Genomic DNA, 20345 nt, shown 5'->3' with positions numbered 1-20345 from the left:
AAAATGTGCTCTACCACAGTGCAGGTGGAACGCTTTGGCAGCTTACATAGTCTTAGAAAAGCTGCCGATAGTTCTGACAGGTTGTGACTTGCCTAAGTCACCTAGGCAGCATGTCAAATTACTTTTCTGTCATATTAGCCAATCTGTTAGGTGTGAAGTGGTACTTCAGTTGTTTTGATTTTCATTTCTCTTATCGGTAGTGATTTAGACTTATTCATATGCCAACAGATAGCTTTAATTTCTTTTTTTTTGCCTTTTTTTTTTTGGAGGGGAAAGGTAGGGCAATTGGGGTTAAGTGACTTGCCCAAGGTCACACGGCTAGTTTTGTGTCAAGTGTCTGAGGCCGGATTCGAACTCAGGTCTTCCTGACTTCAGGGCCGGTACTCTATTCACTGTGCCACCTAGCCGCCCTGATAGCTTTAATTTCTTCATCTGAAGACTGCCTGTTCATATCCTTTGACCATTTATCATTGTGGAATGACTTGTATTTTTAAAAATTTGACTCGTTCTCTATATATTTGAGAAATGATGCCTTTATCAGAAACACTGGCTGTAAAAAATGTTCCCCATCTTTTTGCTTTCCTTCTAATCTTGGTTGCATTGATTTTGTTTGTGCAAAACCTTTTTAATTTAATGTAATCAGAATTATCCATCTTGCATTTTATAATCTCTATCTCTTGTTTGGTTATAAATTCTTCCCTTCTTCATAGATTTGACAGGTAAACTACTCCTTGCTCTTCTAATATGCTTGTCACCCTTTATGTGTAAATCATGTACCCATTTAGACATTATCTTGGTATACAATTTAGATGTTGGTCTATGCCTAGTTTTTGCCATACTATTTTCCAGTTTTCGTGAAGTGGTGAGTTCTTATCCCAGATTCTGGAGCCTTTAGATTATCAAATAGTAAATTGCTGTAGTCATTTACTTATGCGTGTAGTCTATTCCACTAATCTACCACTTGATTTCTTCTTAGCCAGTACCAAATAGTTTTGATGATTTAAATATAGTTTTAGATCTGATTGTAGTGCCAATGCAATATTCACAGTGCCAACAATGACTATGAATACTCCAACATAGTTCTCAAGTGCAAAACATAATAGACTCTCCATATAAAAGACAGAAGCAAAACATTTATTTAGAGGCCAGGAAACTGAATCCATCATAGCAACAAAGAAGTTAATACATCATAACACAGCAGGAAGCCACACCATCCTTTAGTTTTTCCACAAACACAAGTTTGTTACAGCAGGGGGAAAATAAACACTCACAAGCCTCACTGTCTCCTTGGGTGCCTCTCCTCCCTCCAGCTCTGAGTCCCAGCTTCTGTGGGCTCTGTTGTACTGTTCAGTAAGCTCCTCCTGCCGCAGGCTCCATGTGATTACATTCAGTCTATTTAGGGGACAGGGAAGATCTTCAAATTCCTATTATCAAAACAGTATATTACTATAGTAATTTACTTGTGTATGTAATCTATTCCACTGGTCCACCACTGTTTCTTAGCCAGTAACAGATAGTTTTGATGATTTAAATATAGTTTTAGATCTGATATGGCTAGGTCACTTTCTTTTGCATTTTTTTTTCAGTAATTCCCTTGATATTCTTGACCTTTTGTTCTTCCAGATGAATTTTATTTTTTTCTAGCTCTATAAAATAATTTTTGGTAGTTTAATTGGTATGACACTGAATAAATTTAGTTTTAGGTAGAACTGTTATTTTTATATTAACTTGGCCTGCCCATGAGCAGTTAATATTTTTCAGTTTAGATCTGGCTTTATTTTTGTGAAAAGTATTTTGTAATTGTGTTTGTCTTGGCAGGTAGACTCCCAAATACTTTATATTGTCTTCAGTTACTTTAAATGGAATTTCTCTTTCTGTCTCTTGCTACTGAACTTTGTTGATAATATATAGAATTGCTGATGATTTATGTGGGTTCATTTTGTATCCTGCAGCTTTGCTAAAGTTAATTATTTCAGGAAGTTCTTTAGTTGATTCTCTAGGATTCTCTAAATATAGCATCATTTCATCTACGAACAGTGATGGTTTTGTTTCCTTATTGTCTAGTCTTAACTCCTTCAATTTTTTTTTTGTTATTGCTCATGCTAACATTTCTAGCACAATATTAAATAGTATTGGTGATGACAGGCATCCTTGTTTCACCACTGATCTTTTTGGGAAGGCTTCTAGCTTATCCCCATTACAGATAATTGTTTGTTGATGGCTTTAGACAGATACTGCTTATCATTTATTCCTATGTTTGCTAGTGTTTTTGGGTGCTGTATTTTTTTTTCAAAAGTTTTTTTCTGTATCTATTGAGAAAATCATGTGAGTTTTATTGGTTTTGGTAATCTCTTTGCTCATATTTTATATAATTTTTTTTTGCATTAATACTCATTAGGGAAATTGGTCTGTAATTTCTTTCTTTGTTTTGGCTCTTCTTGGTTTAGGTATCAGCATCATATTTGTGTAGACTCCTTTGCTTATTTTCCAAATAGTTTATATAGTATTGGAATTAATTATTCTTTAAATGTTTGTAGAATTCACTTGTAAATCTATCTGATCCAGGAGATTTTTCTTAGGGAGTTCCTTAATGGCTTGTTAAATTTCTTTTTCTAAAATAGGATTATTTAAATATTTTATTTCCTCTTCTATTAATCTGGGTGATTTATATATTTGTAAATATTTATCCATTTTGCTTAGATTGACAGATTTATTGGCAAAAATTGGGCAAAATAGTTTTGAATTGTTTTATTTGTTTAATTGTTTAATTTCCTCTTCAGTGGTGGTGAATTCACCCTTTTCATTTTTGATATTGGTAATTTGGTTTTCTTCCTTTTTTTTAAGTCAAATTAACCAAAATTTTCTCTATTTTTTTGTCTTTTTTAGGTAGTTTTCTTTCTGTTTTATTAATCTCTCCTTGCTTTTCAGAATTTCTGATTTGGTGTTTAATTGGGGACATTTTAATTTATTCTTTTTCTAGCTTCTAAAATTGCATGCCCAATTCATTGATTTCTTTATTTCATTCATGTAAGCATTTAGATACATAAAATTTTCTCCTAAGTACTGCTTTGGCTGATCCCATAAATCTTGGTATGTTGTTTCATTATTGTCATTCTTTTTGAAATTACTGATTGTTTCTATGATTTGTTGTTTGACCCACTCATTCTTTAGAATTATATTATTTTGTTTCCAATTAATTTTTAATCTATCTTTCCATGGTCCTTATTTCATGTAATTTTTATTGCATCATGATATGAAAAGGATGCTTTTAACATTTCTGTCTTAATGCATTTGCTTGTGAGATTATGTCCTAATACATAGTCAGTTTTTGTGTAGGTGCCATGTACTCCTGGAAGCAAAGGCATATTCCTTTCTATCTCCATTCAGTTTTCTCTGGAGGTCTGTCATATCTAACTTTTTCTAGAATTCTATTCCTCTCTTTAACTTCTTGTTTATTTTGTGGTTAGATTTATTGAGTTCTGAGAGGGAGAGGTTGTTTCCCCACTAGTATAGTTTTAAAAAATAGTATAGTGTAGCTATTTTTTGCTATAATTAACTTCTCTAAGAATTTGGATGCTATACCACCTGGTGCATATATATTTATTATTCATATTACTTTATTGTCTATGGTACCTTTGAGTAAGATGTAGTTTCCTTTTTTGTCTTTTAATTATATCTTTTTTTTTTTTGCTTTGTCTGAGATCAGGATTGTTACCCCTGCCTTTTAAAAAAAAAAAAACTTTGGCTAAAGTGTAGTAGATTCTGTTTCAACCTTTTATCTTTACTCTGTGTGTCTCTCTGCATCACATGTGTTTCTTGTAAACAACATATTATAGGATTCTGGTTTTTAATCCACTCTACTATACATTTCTGTTTTATGGGAAAATTCATCCCATGTACGTTCACAGTAGTGATTGCTGTGTATTTCTCTCCATTCTTTTTTCACTGTTTATATTTTTTTCTTCATTTACTTTCATCCTGTCCCTCCTCACCTGTGTATTACTTTTCCCCTCTGTGAAAGCTTTTTCTTGTCCTTATGTGAGATAATTTACCCCCTCTCTCTCCCTTTTTCCTAGTACATTTCCTCTTGCACCTCTTAATTTTATTTTTTTAGCTATCATCCCTTGATATTCAACTTAACACCTTTGCCCTCAGTCTTTATGTACTCCCCCTAACTTCTGTAAGAATGAGAAAATTCTTTCTTTCTCATTGGTTATCCATTCTTTATAACTTGACTAATGTTTAATGTGAAGGTATTTATAGATCCTATATTTGATTGCATGCCATCATGGGGAAGAGAGGGAAGGGGAGAATTTGAAACTCAAGGGGATTGTGGAACTGAATGTTGTAAACTAAAAGTAATTAAATTTTTAAAAAGAATGAGAAGGCAGAGCCAAGATGGCAGAGTAGAAGCATGACCTTCCCCAATCTATGTAAAAAGGGGACTCTAAACAAACTTTGGAGCTGCAGGACCCACAAAATGACACAGAGAAGCTAACCCTCCTGCTGAGGACAGCCCAGCAGGCCAGCAGGAATTGGCCAGCACAGCGCTCTGGGAGTGGAGCCCAGCACCATGCTGCCTAGGCTTTAGCCCTGGGGCGGGCCTGACCAGCCATGGGCCAGAGGAACTCCCGATCAGCAGCAGCTGTGGCAGTTTCCAGATTTATCAACACATAGATGCAAAGGACAAGTGAGAGATCAGTGCAGTCCGGACTTTGGGACCAGTAAGTGGGAGTGCGTGGCTTTTACCCCGAGGGTGAGAAGCCACTGAGACGCTGGCACAGCCAGCCAGCGCCATGTGGCAGCTTCAGCTCCTGGCTTGCAGAGTGTAGGGGGACCAAGCACCAGTCTGAGGGGTAATCTATCTTGCTTTAACCTTCTTGGATCTGGATTGCAGTCTAGGGTGGAGGTCCTGGGGTGTGTGTGTCCAGCTTGCCAGAGCGTGTGGAGACCTCAGAGAGGGCACCCATCTAATACCTCTGGCAGCTGAGAGAACCCCAGCGTTTGGGACGAAATCTCCCCTGTCTGGTGGCAGAGTTCTACTTTGGCAAAAAAATCCAAAAGTCAAGTAATTGAGTGGCAAAATGAGCAGGCAAAGGAAACAAAGCAGACACAAGATTCCAACAATAGACTCCTATTTTGGGGACAGAAAGGAGCAAAGCATGGAACAGGAGGAAGACAGCGAAGTCAGAACCCTCCTGCACCAAAAGCTTCAAAGGAAAATACGAGCTGGTTACAGGCCATAGAGGACCTTAAGAAGCAGGTAAGTGAAGTGGAGGAAAAACTGGGAAGAGAAATGAGAACGATTCAAGAAAATTATGAAATGAGAGTCAACAGCCTGACTGAGGAAAATAATACCTTAAAAAACAGACTGACTCAAATGGCAAAGGAGGCTCCAAAAGGCGGTGAGGAGAAGAATGCCTTAAAAAGCTGAATTTGCCAGATGGAAAAAGAATCTCAAAAGCTCAATGAGGAGAATCATTGCTTCAGAATTAGATTGGAACAAATGGAAGCTAATGACTTTATGAGAAATCAAGATGCTGTTAAACAGATCAAAACAAATGAAAGAATAGAAAGCATTGTGAAAGATCTCATGGGAAAAACCACTGACTGACCTGGAAAATAGATCCAGGAGAGATAATTTAAAAATTATTGGACTACCTGAAAGCCATGATCAAAGTAAGAACCTAGAAATCATCCTCCAGGAAGTTCTCAAAGAAAACTGCCCTGATGTTTTAGTACAAGAGGGCAAAATAGAGGTTGAGAGAATCTACCGATCACCTCCTGAAAAAGATCCCCAAAAGAAAACTCCTAGGATTATTATAGCCAGGTTCCAGAATTTCCCATATGAAGGAGAGAATATTACAAGCAGCCAGGAAGAAACAATTTGAATGTTGTGGAAACACAATCAGGATAACCCAGGATCTGGCAGCTTCTACACTGAGGGATCGAAGGGCTTGGAATGTGATATTCCCGAGGTCAAGGGAGCTGGGATTAAAACCAAGAGTCACCTACCCAGCAAAACTGAGTATCATGTTTCAGGGGAAAATATGGTCATTCAGTGGAATACAGGACTTTTCAAGCATTCTTGCTGAAAAAACCAGAGTCGAATAGAAAATTTGACATTCAGATACAAGAAGCAAGAGAAGCATGAGAAGGTAAACAGGGAAAAGAAATCATAAGGAACTTATCAAAGTTGAACTATTAACATTCCTTCATGGAAAAACAACAATTGTAATTTATGAAACTTTTCTCAGTAGTTGAAGGGATTAGAAATATATATATATATATATATATACATATATATATATATATATATATGTGTGTGTGTGTGTGTGTGTGTGTGTGTCTATATATGAGGGGATATGGGCATATGAATACATATGTGAATGTGTGTATATGTGTTTACAGGTATACATAGATAGAGGGCATAGGACCAATTTAACAGGAAGGGATGATACTTAAAAGGTGAAATTAAGAAGTGAGAAGAATATAATGAGAGGAGATGGGTAGAGACAGATTGGGGTAAACTATCTCATACAGAAGAGGCAAGGGAAAATGGTTACAATGGAGGGGAAGAATAGGAAGGCAAAAGGGAATGGGTTAACCTTATTTCCATTGAATTTGGCTTGAGCAGGGAGTGAAATACACACTAAAGAGGGTATCTCACCCTCCAGGAGAGTAGGGGGGAAAGGGGATGAGGGGGGGATGGTGGAAGGGAGGGCAGGCTGGCGGGGAGGGAAGTTGGAAGCACCCACTTTTGAAAAGGGATGGGATCAAAGTAGAGATAGAACAAGTGGGAGGTGGGATAGGAGGGAGGGAAATATAGTCAGTCTTTTATAATAGATCTACTATATTATTGTTTTGCATTAGCCACACATGTACAACCTATACTGAACTGCTTATCTTCCCAGTAAGGGTGGGTGACAAGGAAGGAAGGGAATGAATCTGGAATTGAAAGTTTTAAAATCAAATATCCAAATATATATATATATATATATATATATATATATATATATATATATATGTGTGTGTGTGTGTGTGTGTGTGTGTGTGTGTGTGTGTGTGTGTGTATATATATATATACATACACTATTATTAATACCATCTTACATGTAATTGGGAAGTAAGATATACAGGCACTGAGGCATAGAGACCTACTGGAAAAGTCGAAAGGGGTATGGGAGAAAATATGGGAGAGAGCAGATTGGAGGAGGGGATATCCTGTGGGACTGCTGTTTTGGGGTGGTGGGTAGGGGAAAAACGGGGAGAAAATTTGTAACTCAAAATCTGGTGGAAATGAATGATGTAAATCAGAAGTTAATAAAGCATTAAAAAAAAGAATGAGAATTCTTATGAGTTAAACAGGTATCATCTTCCCATGTAGGAGTGTAAACAGTTTAATCTTAAATCCCTTATGATTTCCCTTTCCTGTTTCCCTTTTCACGTTTCTCTTGATTCTTACATTTAAAAGTCACATTTTCTACTTAGCTCTGGTCTTTTCATAAAGAATACTTAAGTCTTCTATTTCATTGAATGTCTATTCTTTCCCCTCAAGGATTATGCTCAGTTTTGCTGGGTAAGAGAATTACAACCAAGAATCAAACTCTTTTGTGCTGTGAAATATCATATTCCAAGCCCTCTGATCCTTTAACGTAGAAGCTGCTAAATGTGTTATCCTGACTATGACTATGATACTTTAATTGTTTCCTTCTGACTACTTGTAATATTTTTTCCTTGACCTAGGAGCTCTGAAATTTGGCTATGATATTCCTAGTTTTCAGCCTGGGCATCTCTTTAAGGAGGTGATTGGCGAATTCTTTCAATTTCTGCTTTACCCTCTGGTTTCAGAATATTAGGACAAGTTTTCCTTAGTAATTTCTTAAAAGATGGTGCATAGGCTTCTTTTTTCATCATGGCTTTCAGGTAGTCTAGAAATTTTTAAATTATTTCGTCTGAGTCTATTTTCCAGGTCATTTGTTTTTCCAATGAGATTTTTCACGTTGTCTTCTATTTTTTCATGCTTTTTGATTTTGTTTTATTGTTTTCTTGTGAAGTTAATTAACTTTCAGCTTGCTCAAATCTAGTTTTCAAGGAATTTTCTTCAATGCTCTTTTGTTCCTCTTTTTCCACTTGGCCAATTCTGCTTTTTAAGGCATTCTTCTCCTCATTGGCTTTTTGGATCTTAGCATTTGACCTAGGTGTTATTTTCTTCAGTATTTTTTTTCTCTCCTTTACCAAATTGTTGACTTGTTTCTCATGATTTTCCTGCATCGGTTACATTTCTAAAATCTTCTCAATTTTTCCTTTACCTCTCTTGATTTTCAAAATCCTTTTTGAGCTTTTCTATGGCCTGAGACCATTTCATATTTTTCTTGGAGGCTTTGGATGTAGGAGCATTGACTTTGTTACCTTCTTATAACTGTGTGTTTTGATCCTTCTTGTCACCATAGTAATTTTTTATGGTCAGAATTTTTTTCTGTTTGTTCATTTTCCCAGTCTTTTTTTTTATTTTAATTTATTTACTTCTAGTTTACAACATTCAGTTCCGCAATCCCTTGAGCTCCAAATTTTCTCCCTGTCCCTCTCCCCTCCCCTACCCCCCATTCCCCATGGGGGCCAGCAATCAGATAGAGGTTCTACAAATACCTGGACATTAAACATTAGTCAAGTTGTAAAGAAGAATTATAATCAATGGAGTGAATAATGAGAAAGAAATAATTAAACAAAACACAAGAGAGAGAGAGCAAGTAGTTTCCAGCCTATTACTTGATTTAACTCTTTGTCAAAGTATAGGGCTCTGCTTTCATGCTGGAGGGCACACTGTGCCCAGCTTCAGGAGTTTTGTGCAGCTGTCTTCATAGATACTTCTAGGGACCTGCAAGTTTTCCGTTCTTCCAAGTATGATCAAAGGAGAGGTGTTTACTACTCTCATGGTATGAGTTGACCACAAGCACTCCTTTCTGATTTGGAACTGTGAGCATAAGCTCTGTTCTGCTAGTGCTCCTTCTTGCCCAGGATTATGACCCTGAACCAAGTATGGGCAAAACAGTGCCATCCTGCCTCAGTGCCAGCAGAGACCAGACCCCTGTAATCTCCTTCTGACCAGTTGTTGGACTCCCTTACTGTCTGGACTGAGCTTGTAAGCAGCCACTGCTGCTGATGATTCAGTGACTCCCAAGGATTGCTCTGGGTTTGCTGGGGCCTGGTCTCTGCTGGGGCAGCTTGTGCTGGATTTCATTCCTCTCTTACCTTGGTGCAACAGACTTTGCTTGCTGACCTTTCAAGTTGTTTTAGGCTGGAAAATTGTTTCATTCCATCTTTTTTGTTGGTTCTTCTCTAGAATTTGTTTAGATTCAATATTTAAAGGTATTTGGAGAGGTTTGGGGGAGAGCTTAGGCAACTCCCTGTCTTTCCTGCAGTATCTTGGCCCTGTTTGACTGATTCTTGATGTCTCACAGTGATTAGCTTCCACTTGCCCCCATTCTGATTTTTAAGGAATTATTTTCTTCAGTTAACTTTTGTATCTCCTTTTCCATTTGGCCAATAATTCCATTTTGAAAGGAGTTTTTTTTCCCCCAGTGGATTGTTTTTCCATTTTGCCAATTTTATTTTTTAAAGAGTTATTTTCTTCAGTCAATTTTCATGCTTTTCCAAATTGTTGACTCTATTTTCATAATTTTCTTGCATAACTCATTTCTCTTTCCAATTCTTATTCTGATTTATTTCTTTTTTTTTTCTTTTTGGAGGGGGAAAGGCAAGGCAACTGGGGTTAAGCGACTTGTCCAAAGTCACACAGCTAGTTTTGTGTTGAGTGTCTGAGGCCGAATTTGAACTCATAGCCTCCTGACTCCAGGGCTAGTGCTCTATTCACTGTGCCATCTAGCGTCCCGTCTTGATTGTTAAAATCCTTTTTGAGCTTTTCCAGGAGGACCTTTTGTGGCTTTGCATGTTGGCATTTTGATATTGTTATTCCCTTCTAAGTTTGTTTCAATAGTAGCTTTCTATGGTTAAGGCTCTTTTTTGTTTTTTGCTCATTTTTAAAAGTTGAGCTTTGTTCCTGAGGTATAGGGGAGCATTGTCCCAAGCTTATTGAACTGGGGGCCAGGGGCCTGGTTGCTGGCTTTCTATATTGGGGCTGACAGCTTGCCCACTGTGCTAGGGTGACCCAGCCTTGTTGAACTTGTTGTGCCCTGGGTTCTGGGGTGTAATGGGAATGCAAATTTGGAAGATCTTCCCTGCCCCTAGGCTAAAGTGCACCTGAAGCCTGGGGTGGGAGGCTTGTTTTTCAGTAGATACTTTTTAATTGGCCAGTGGGTCAATAAGGTTGTTACATTCTCTGAGCCAGAAGAAGGCTGTATAAGCCCTGATGTGAGGCTTTGTTTTGGGGGCTCACTTTGAGAAGTGTTCTGTGATTTCATCTGGATTCTGGGAAGCCGTTGTCCAGAGGCCCCCCCCCCCAGCTTTGAAAAACCCAGATGTTGAAACCCAGATGTTGACTGGGTATGGATGTAATGGTTGGACAGTTTGAAATCTGTCTACTTGATCTGTTTCTGTCTTGATAATTCTGTCTGTGTGTTCTGAAGTTCGGGGTGCTGACCTTTTCCCCTGAACAAGGTAAATGATATATGTCTGACTGATTAAAGTAAGCTTGTTAACCCATTTTGAGTTGCTTTCCTTTAACAAAGCAGATCCAAGAACCTGTATGGGCAGCCACCCTGAGGACGCTTGGGGTGCTTGCTGCTACATGGGGCTGGCAGTTTGCTTGCTATGCTGGGGCTGGAGGCCTCACAAGTACTCTGCTGTGCCACTGGCCTGCTGAGCCGGGATCAAGGGACCTCATTTGGCTGATTTGTGCTGTGGTTAAAATCCTCTTGCTGGCTTGCCCAGGCATTGGCAGCACTGATTGGGCTCTTTTAGAAAAGTGAGGCGGATATTTCTTCAAAGCCTAAGTCATCTTGGGCTGGAAGATTGGTTGACTTCCATGTTTTTGTGAATTCTGTTGCTTCAGAATTTTTTTAGAAGCTTGATTTAATGTTATTTCTGAGAGAAACTGGGGGAAGCTCAGGCTACTTCTTCGCTTTTCTCCACCATCTTGGCTCTGCCTCCTAAAAGGTATTTAGGTATTTAACTTTATGATGTCTAGTTCTGAAAATGAGGTCCTTCATTAAAATTCTTTTATTTCTCTCTGTAATTTGAGTAATTTTTCCTTTAAGTATTTAGGTGCTATTTTATGGGTGTGTATTTATTAAATGATTTAATTGTCTTTGGTGCCATTAAGTATAATAGTTTTTCAACTCTTTTGATCATGTCTTTTTTTTTTTTTAACTGTTCTTTTGAGATTGATTGCTACACTTCTGCTTTCCTTTATTTTACCTGGGGTAAAATAAATTCTTCTCCAACACTTCATCTTAGCTTGGCAAATTTTTGTTTCACGTGTTTCCTTTAACAAACTATTGTTAGTCTGCTATCTAATTTATTTTGCTGCCCTATCCAGTTTTACGAATGAACTTATCCCATTCACATTCCTGGCTCTAATTGTTAATTGTGTAATACCTTTCATCTTGTTCTCTTATTATTTTTCCATTTTCTCTATTCTGTTTTTTCAAAGGAGGTGATGAAAGAAGGAATTTATTTGTTCAAAACTAGTAATCTATAATTGAAGTAGTCTGTTCCTATTCTTCTGCTTCTCACTTCGGCAGGCCCAAGAACCTGGTGGTTCTTTACTTGATTATTTTAAACATCCTTTTTTATGGTTTAATCTCCAGAGTTATTGGTAGTTTTGCTTGTGACTATTTTGTCCTGAATCTGCCCTCACTCTTAAATTCTACCTCTCACCTTTCCTCATCCTTCCTTGTTTCTGTTTTGGATTTCATGTGTGTGTGCGCGCACACATGTGGGGGTGTTCACTCCTCCTTTGGTGAAGAGTGAGGATTACAGAATGTCTATTCTCCATCCTCCTTTCTCTGTGTACATTGGCTCTTATTTTCATGAGCTTCAATAATTTTCTTTCTCAATTCTTGCCTCTTCATAGGTAGCTGGGTGGCACAGTGGATAGAATGTTAGGCGTAGAGTTAAGATTTGAGTTTAAAACTGGTCTCAGACATTAGTGTTTTGTGACCCTGGGCAAGTTCCTTAACCTCTGCCTCAGTTTTTTTCAGCTATAAAATTAGAATCATAACTGCATATACCTCACAGGCTTGTTGTGAGGACCAAACAAGATAAAATTTGTTAGGAGCTTAGCAAAATTCTTTACACATAGTAGATGCTTAATAATTGTTTATTCCCCTTCTTTCTCTTTCCTGGTATATTCATTTACTCCTTCCCCCTTTTCTTTCCTCCCTTTAACTACAACCAGTAGAAGAGAACAAAACCGCTACCTGTTTCCTGTGTATGTAACTTTGCCTACCTTGTGACACCTCTAGAATGAGATTCTGAAGGGCTACTTACCTCTTCTTCCTCTATCAGATTGTAAGCACTTAATTTTTTTTAGCTTTTACCAATTGCTTGTATGTTGTTTACCTACTTACATTGGTTTTGATTCTGGTGTGTTTGCATTTCAGTATTTCTATTCAGTACTGCTTTTTTCATCAGGAATGCTAGAAAATACTCTGTTCTTATAAAGCCCCTGGCCTCTTCCCCCATTCCCCACAGGATTATGTTCGATTTTCCAAGGGAAAATATTCTTGGTTGTAAGACTTTTTATCTCTTACTTTTTGGAATATCATATTCCATGACTTGTTCTCTTTAATAGTGTTTTCTGCCAAGTCTTATGTGATGCTGACTGTGGTTCCTTGGTATTTGATCTCCCTCCCTCCTTTCCTTCTCCCTTCTATTTTTTTTCCTGATTACTTGCAGTTTTTTTTCTTGGAAGCTCTGGAAATTGGCCATGCTTTTCTTGTTTTAGGAGGTGGTGGTACATAAATTTCCCTTTTTCAGGGGGGCTTATATTTGTTTACTGGGTGATTTTCCTTTATGATTTCTGGTAACATGGTATTCAGGACTTTTGGTTGGGTCATGATTTTTAGGGAGTCTGATTATTAAAATAGCTGTATTTGTTTTCAAGGTCAGTTGTTTTTGGTTGTAGGTACCCTGTATTTTCTTATTTTCTTGCCTAATGGAGTCAGTGATGGCTCAATTTTATTTTTCATGGAGCTCATTAAGTAAAATTTTCCACCTTCTGTTTTTCCTTCAAGATCTCTTATTTAAATTCTGGTTTCATTTATCACTTGCTTCTCTTCTAGTCTATTTTAATAGCCCTTGTGGACAAGTTATTTTTGACTCTGAGAAATTGTTTATACTTGTAGAGGTTACTCTACTGGAATTATATCTTAGGTTTCTCTTACTTCATTGTATTTTTTAAACTAAATCCTTTAGCCTTTTTCTATGTTCCCTCTGTATTAATGTTTGGATAATTTGACACAGACAATAATTCTCCTTTTTATGACAGTGGTAATAATATTTAGTGCAACGGTGAAGTAGTTGCTATTAGCCTCATCATTATGGCATATAATATCCTACTACTACAGGTGCCCAGAACCTATCTTGGTTGAGTGCTCCCATTGCGTGGGTGAGATGAGATGAGACAGAAGACTATCAGGCTGCCTTATCTGTCCTGTGCCTCAAGAACTTCTGGGCCTCTTCATGTACCCTGCAAGCAGACTGTCTTTTGCATTATTGCTTAATGTCAGTTCTAGAGAGCAGAGGTTGTCTTGCTTTTTCCATTTGTATCTGCAGGGCTTAATAGTTTTTGACATACTGAGTGCCTAATAAACACTTTCTCATTCATTTTACAGATGAGTACACTGAGGCTGAGAGAAATTACGTGACATCCCTAGAGTCCCCTAACTAGGAAGGATTTGAGGCACTCATTCAAACTTGGGTCTTCTTACTGTGGATCCAGTACTTTTATGTCACCCTTTCTGTGACTTCTGTTATCTTTTCTGGTAACTTTGTGATGAATTTATTTTTGGGTGAATCTCCTCTTTTCTCTTCCTATTTGAGTTTTCCTATAATGTAAAGGTCTAATGTTCTTTTCTATCTAAATTCCTTTAGAGGTAGCTTTTTTCTTTCCTAATGGTTTTGTGATTGTATTCTCTTCATCCACAACCTTGTCTGAATCCACTTCGTCTCTTGAACTAGTCTCTAAGACAGTACATGCCTTCAGCCTTGATACTTATGATGATGTTTTGACTCTTGCTTTTCTCCCTCCACATATAAATCTTAATGATTTAAGTAGCAAATTCTTCATTTGAATTCATGTCAGTTCTCCATTCCCATTGAACATGTTCTGAATCACTGCAAGTCTTTTCTTACTGGGGAGCCCCTTTCCCCTTAGGGCTAATTTTCTCTTAATTCTCATTCTGGTTCATATATACTACTACCAAATTAATTTTCATAAAACATGACTTTCACTTTAGCAGTCCCCAGTTTGAGAAAGTTTTTTTCCAGCAAGCATATCTATGTGCCAAAAATTGTGTGCTAAGTGCTTGAATTTTAAAAGCAGAAAAACCATTGCCCTCAAGTGGCTTAAATTCTCCTGGATGACACTTTAGTGGTTCCTCTCTGAGCAAGTCCAAACCTCAGTTTCTCAAGGCTCACTAATAGTCTGGTTTCACAAATCTTCAGTTGAAAAAAAGAACAACAAATCTAGTTAATTGAGGGCAAATGAATGGAGATAAGTTCGTGAACAGAATTACTGAAGAATTTTAAAGGTGGCTGTGAAGAGAGAAGAATAGTAGAAGCAGAATATTTTTAACCCAGCATGTTTCTTTTTTTAATTTTTTTTTTAATTTTGTGGCTCCTAGGACACTGGAGATTCTCCATTTCTTTTTTGTTTTGTTTTTTAATTTTTTGGTCTTTATTAATGTCTGTTTACTTTTAGTTTACAAGATTCAGTTCCACAATTCCTTGAGTTTCAAATTTTTCTCTCACTCTCTCCCCACCCCCATGGCGGCATACAATCAAGTATAGGATCTGCAAATACTTTCACATCAGACATTAGGTTATAAAGAAGGATTGTATCAGATGGAATGAGCAGTGGGAAAGGGGAAACAAAACCAAATAAGAAAAAGAAAAAGAGCAGGTAGTTTGCTTCAATCTGGATTCAAACTCAGTTCTTTTTCTGGATGTAGACATCTCTCTCCATCATGAGTCTTTTGGGGTTGTCTTATAACCCTGTATTGCTGAGCAGAGTCCAGTCTATCAAAGTTGTTCGTCACACATATGTTGTGTCTGTAATTGTGTACATATTTCTCCTGGTTCTACTCTTCTTAAAGGTGGGGGGGTACTTTAGAATGAGGTCCCAGGGAATTCGTGATGGTGTGGCACTAGGGAGGATCTTATCTAGCCCTTTAGAAAAAACACGTGAGAAGAATTTTATTAAAGATGCTATATTTGTGGGTGAAGGTGTATTTGTACACACAATGCATTGCAGGGTGAGGAATATTTTTCTGCAGTCATGGGGAGTTGCAGCAGCCAAAAAGAATGCTGGGGATGACATGATTGCAGTAGCCTCTAAATATCTTGGAAGGAACTCCTTTGGTACAGTGGAAGAAATCTGATTTTGAGTCAGGCCTGCATTTGCAACTGACCTCTGCTTCTAGCCTTGTCATCTTGTGTAAGTCACTTAAATGTCTCTAAGTCTTAGCTTTCACATCTGTAAAATGAGGAAGTTATACTAGATGACTTAAGATCCCTTCCATCTTTAAATCCATGGGGATTTTAAATCCTAAATAAGCCTGCACCTTAGCCTGCCACAAAGATTCTTCTTTCTCCCCAACCCATAAGCTTAGATACCTACACAGGGAGTGCTGCAGGAGGCTTGGTGCCAGATATTTCTGCAGGAGATGGACTGTTCTTGCCTTTTTCCTCCCTCTCCCTTCTCTGCCGGCTTGAGAGAATTCATGATGATGTTCTCTGTACGTTAGTTGCTTCTTCCCAATGTAGGTTACATAGGGAGGTCTAACTGTGACATTTGTTCCATCTAGCTACCTCAGAAACATCTGTCCTGGACCTAGGATTCAACCTGAGCTTTATGTGGTGAGGGATCTTGGGTGGGATTGTGTTCTATCAGCAGATCTCTTTTCTATAGGAAAAACTCTGTGTTAAAAGAATAGAGTTAGTGGAGGGTCAGTGTCACAGGCCAGTATCTTCAGACAGAAAGGGAGATAGTGGTTAGGCAGTTGTTTTTCATGAGAGATAAAATACCTGCTTCAGAGTGGTACCTAATTGGACAGGGGACTGACTATGTCTGTTAGCTATCATAATGACTGACTATACCTCTTGGCTGACAACCTCACTAGATTGGAAGTATGCTGTGCCATAGAGTGTTGGGAGCAGGGTGGGGCAGTGAAGGTTAAGTAGAAAGACAGAGGTGAAGGGACATTGAGGGAGAACAACGGCCTTTTGTTAAAAGTAGTGATAGCTGCCCCTGTTGTGCTTCCGGACCCTCAAAGTAAGGAGTGATTGCTGCAGGAGTAAGTTAGGAATAGCTATAGAGTACTGAAGGTTCACCTTTGGATTAAGAAGAGAAGACATGAGAAATTTTTATTTTTTTCTACTTTCTAGACAGCTTAGTTTATAAGTAAGTATCTTTTTAGTGATTCAGACTTGTATGTGGAATGTTGTTTGTTGTGGGATTTAACAACCTGCAGCATCTGCCCCTTGTTTTTGTCTTTTCGGATGCTAAACACGTAATATTTTCTAAGTTTTGATGCATGTATATCCTTCCTAGGAGAGTCACAAAAGAGAGGAAACCTGTCTTGTGTATATGTGGTTATTCATTGATGGGGGTGTACACCCTATTTGGGGCAAGAAGGAGATTGATTGGTAGCAAGGAGGGGGGGTCCTCTTCTAGGCAGGATTTTTCTTGTCACGTAAGTTATAGGGAAGTGTCCTGTGATATATGAGTGTTGTTATACAGCAAGCATGCATCCTTCTTGAGAAGGGGTATCAGTTGTTGACCCCCTGACCACATTTCTCCTTGTTTGGTTTGACTATCCCTACCCAATTAGGTACTTGAGATCTGGAGCTTGCATTTTGGTTTTCTGAAGGTTATCCACTTTATTCAGTGGTAAGCAGTGCAGTCAGGGAGGTACTGGGGCCAAACTGAAGCAAATAGATTATGCTAGCAGAATTGTGAAGCTTTGCATTGGGCTGCTAAATCAGGGCTCAAGCCGGCAGCTGGAGAATGTCCAGGACTAAAGTGTTTTTGGTTTTCAGGGAGGGGAGGGGACTAGAATGGAGCAGCAGCAAACAAGCATTGGGTTCAGTCTTTGTCAGGGTGTTCTCTCGTTATCGTGGTCAAAGGATTTCAAGCCAGTGGCTGCCAGCAGCAGCTCTGCTATAGCTCACGGGCCTGTTTTGTGCTGCCTTTCTGGCTTGGCTGAGCCAAACTGCACCTTTTTTCTTCCTGTCTGCTGTGCTGTCTTGTCTCTAGAAGGGAAGTCTCCTAGCTGTTTCTCCTCCCCTCCCCACCCCTCTAGTTCTAGGAGATGATGCCGCTCTATTGCATGCCTTGCTGATGTCACTGGCAGCGGGGTACGCATCAGCAGCCTGATCACATGCTGGCCCAGTCAGTAATGCAGACGGGATAGGTGTATGTGGGGTGGGGGGTGGGAGGTTGTATGGCAACTGCTCTAGACCTCACGCCCTAAAAGTGCTGGGACAGTGGCTGCAGTGCCCTAGCAGCTTGGATTAGAAGCAGCCTGCGCCTTGAGGAAACTCTTTAATATATATATATATATGTATATATATAAAATATAGACATATATCTATATATGCTATATATATTTATATATATATGTTAGGAAAAAATATATATATATATATTTTTAAACAGTACCCTTAACTCTTGGGCTCGTGTCTGTTCTATCCAAAACAGACTTCCCAGACTCTGAAGGAACAGTTACAAGCAGGATGCTTTTCCCCACCTCTGCGCAAGAATCTTCCCGGGGCCTCCCGGATGCAAATGACCTGTGCCTTGGCCTGCAGTCCCTCAGCTTGACAGGGTGGGACAGACCATGGAGTACCCAGGACTCTGATGCTGCAGCACAGAGCAGCCCACAATCGGGTGAGTGAATTGGGGCCTGGAAAGGGGAGGAGGGGTATGTAGCTGACATCCGCAGCAACAGTTGTCGGATTTTCTCTTTCCCTGTCTTCATTCTCTGTTATCATGGAGTTGTTTTGCAGAGATGGGTATGTGAGAAAAACAGCTTGTGTTTGTAGAGAGTGCCTTTTTTTTCCCTTTCAATATTATAAATGCTCCAAATTGTTATACTTCTGAGGGTCTGTGGGCAAGTGAAGGAAGGTAACTAATGTTTGTCCTTTTTCTAGAAATTATTAGAGTAACCCACAAGTGCCTAGTTCCATCTTGGAGATGATGTAGCAAAATACTTTTAGGTGGGGGGGAGGGGAAGGAGGGAGGGGTTGAATATTTATGTCAGACTCACCTTTCTTATTTGCTAATATGTAAAGGTGTGTGTGTGTGTGTGTGTGTGTGTGTGTGTGTATATGTGTGTGAGGGGGGGGGGGAGAGACAGAAGAATGGTCTCAGAATATCAGCATGGGATGAATTTTAACTTGCTGATCTTACAACCATGCTGCATTTAGAATGTATTTGTCTTTAAGCTAGAGAGACAGTGGGAGATGGGGACTTGACTATTAGAAATTCCTAACGTGGGGCTCCATCCCTCATCCTAAAGGTCCCAGTTCCGTACAATTGATTGGAAAGCATACCTTCCTTACCCTTCTTCTCTTTTCTAATTTTACTTTCAATGAAGGATCATTAACTAAACCCAGTTTAGGCTAAGTAGCAGGAAACTTAAGAACTTTGAAAATGACTTGGAAAGGTGTGGGGAAAACAACCTTTATGCCTTTGTGGCTTTAGTGGAGGAGAAAGTTCTTATTATATCCATTAGTACCCCACCCCAAAAATGTGGCAGTGTTGTTTTAGCCTCTTTTTTTGGAGGGAGGGGGAAGAGACAGGCCTAGCTTTAGCTATTAATTGCATGTCTTCAAGTGCTTTGCAAAGCTTGGTGGATTTGTAAAAGTTTTGATTATAAAAGGGAGATTGGGGGAGGGTTTTTAAAAAGAGGTTTTAAAATTTGAGTGGGTGAAGAACAGGATATACTGTGATTATTTGACCTCTTCCCTCTGTTCCCTCCTAGGTAGCACTTAGTAGCCAATCGGTGCAGTACCCAGCCTTTTCAGGAGGACTGGCAACTTTATCATACTTCATTTGGGATCATTGGTGATGGGTGAACTCTTTAGGCCTAAGGTTCTTGTGACCCTTGCTAATTAAGTATTTAGATAATAAAAGATGATATTGTGAATCCATGTCTTTCTTTTGTTCTGTCTTCACTTGTGTTACAGAAGGTTCTAGCTTTAAGCTTACTTGCTAGATGGTGAAGGCCTTCCTGCTCTTGACTTGGGTATTTAGCAGTAGAGTATGCTCTGTCTTCTCCTTCCTGCCTCAGTGGCATAGTTGCTTTGGTTTGAACTATTTTAACAGTAGTAGAGTCTACTTTATGTTAAACCTAAATCTATGCTTCCTACCCAGACAGTCTTGTGATCAGTAACACATGACTGTACTAGTAAGGGGGCTGTAGAACAGTGAGCAACCCCACATGGATGTTAAGCCTACGACCTTGTACTTAGTAGTGAGACATTTCGGTTTGTCATAGACAAGATAGGATTTGATGTTGAAACCACCATTCCTTATTCTTAGAGCTTGGAAATTGGTGGCAGCTCCTTCTTTTCCATCTCTGTACTATGTACCTTCTTTGTAGCCCTCCAATGAGTATACTGCCTCCTTGGATTAGGATGTAAAACTCCTACCACACAGCTGCGTTACCAGATCTTTTTCTCACCAACAAAGCAAGAACATTCAGCCCACGTTTTTTGCCCACACTGCTTCCCTAGCCCTAGGACTAGATGGACTTCTTTAGAGAGAGTAGGAGTTCTGATAGGTCAGTAACCATCCTCCTTCATAAAGATAGGGTTGGAGAAAAAAGTGTATGGGACATGTTGTCATTACTGGACATGTGATGCCATCTGATCTGACAGTGCATTTAGAAGTACACTCTCCAAGCAAGTTGAGTATCTTAGTTGTGCCTATACAAATTTCCAAAATCCCCTGATTGTTAGTCTGTATTCAGTGATGTGAACTTTGTCCTCCAAGAGAAACTTACTGCTGTGCTAAGTTTAACCATCTTCTGAAACTCCCAAGAATCAGGCATTTTTGGGAAAGGGGTTAGAATGCAGCAATGTTTTTGAATAAAAGTTAATAGTATTAGACTCTTAGCTCTAGAAGGGATTTTAGATATTTTGTCTAATCTGTCTCC

The 20345-nt window shown here is 38.8% G+C and overlaps 1 protein-coding gene across 3 annotated transcripts in view; it reads left to right on the top strand.

Annotated features, from left to right (window-relative positions):
• CPEB1 (cytoplasmic polyadenylation element binding protein 1) overlaps positions 1 to 20345 on the top strand; it is a 79495-nt gene that overhangs the window by 21454 nt on the left and 37696 nt on the right. For all 3 annotated transcript variants that reach the window (XM_069067265.1, XM_069067264.1, XM_069067266.1), the window contains exon 3: positions 17885 to 18073. In XM_069067265.1, coding sequence (XP_068923366.1) covers positions 17885 to 18073 — 189 coding nt within the window. The remainder of the gene's footprint in view (positions 1 to 17884; positions 18074 to 20345) is intronic.

Source organism: Petaurus breviceps, unplaced genomic scaffold (genome assembly GCF_028583685.1).
Source record: "Petaurus breviceps papuanus isolate PSGF00001 unplaced genomic scaffold, PetGlider_PUasm1.0 90740, whole genome shotgun sequence".
NCBI lineage: Eukaryota > Metazoa > Chordata > Mammalia > Diprotodontia > Petauridae > Petaurus > Petaurus breviceps.
The sequence above is the reverse complement of the archived record's forward strand: the minus strand, read 5'-3'. Positions and strand labels throughout refer to the sequence as shown.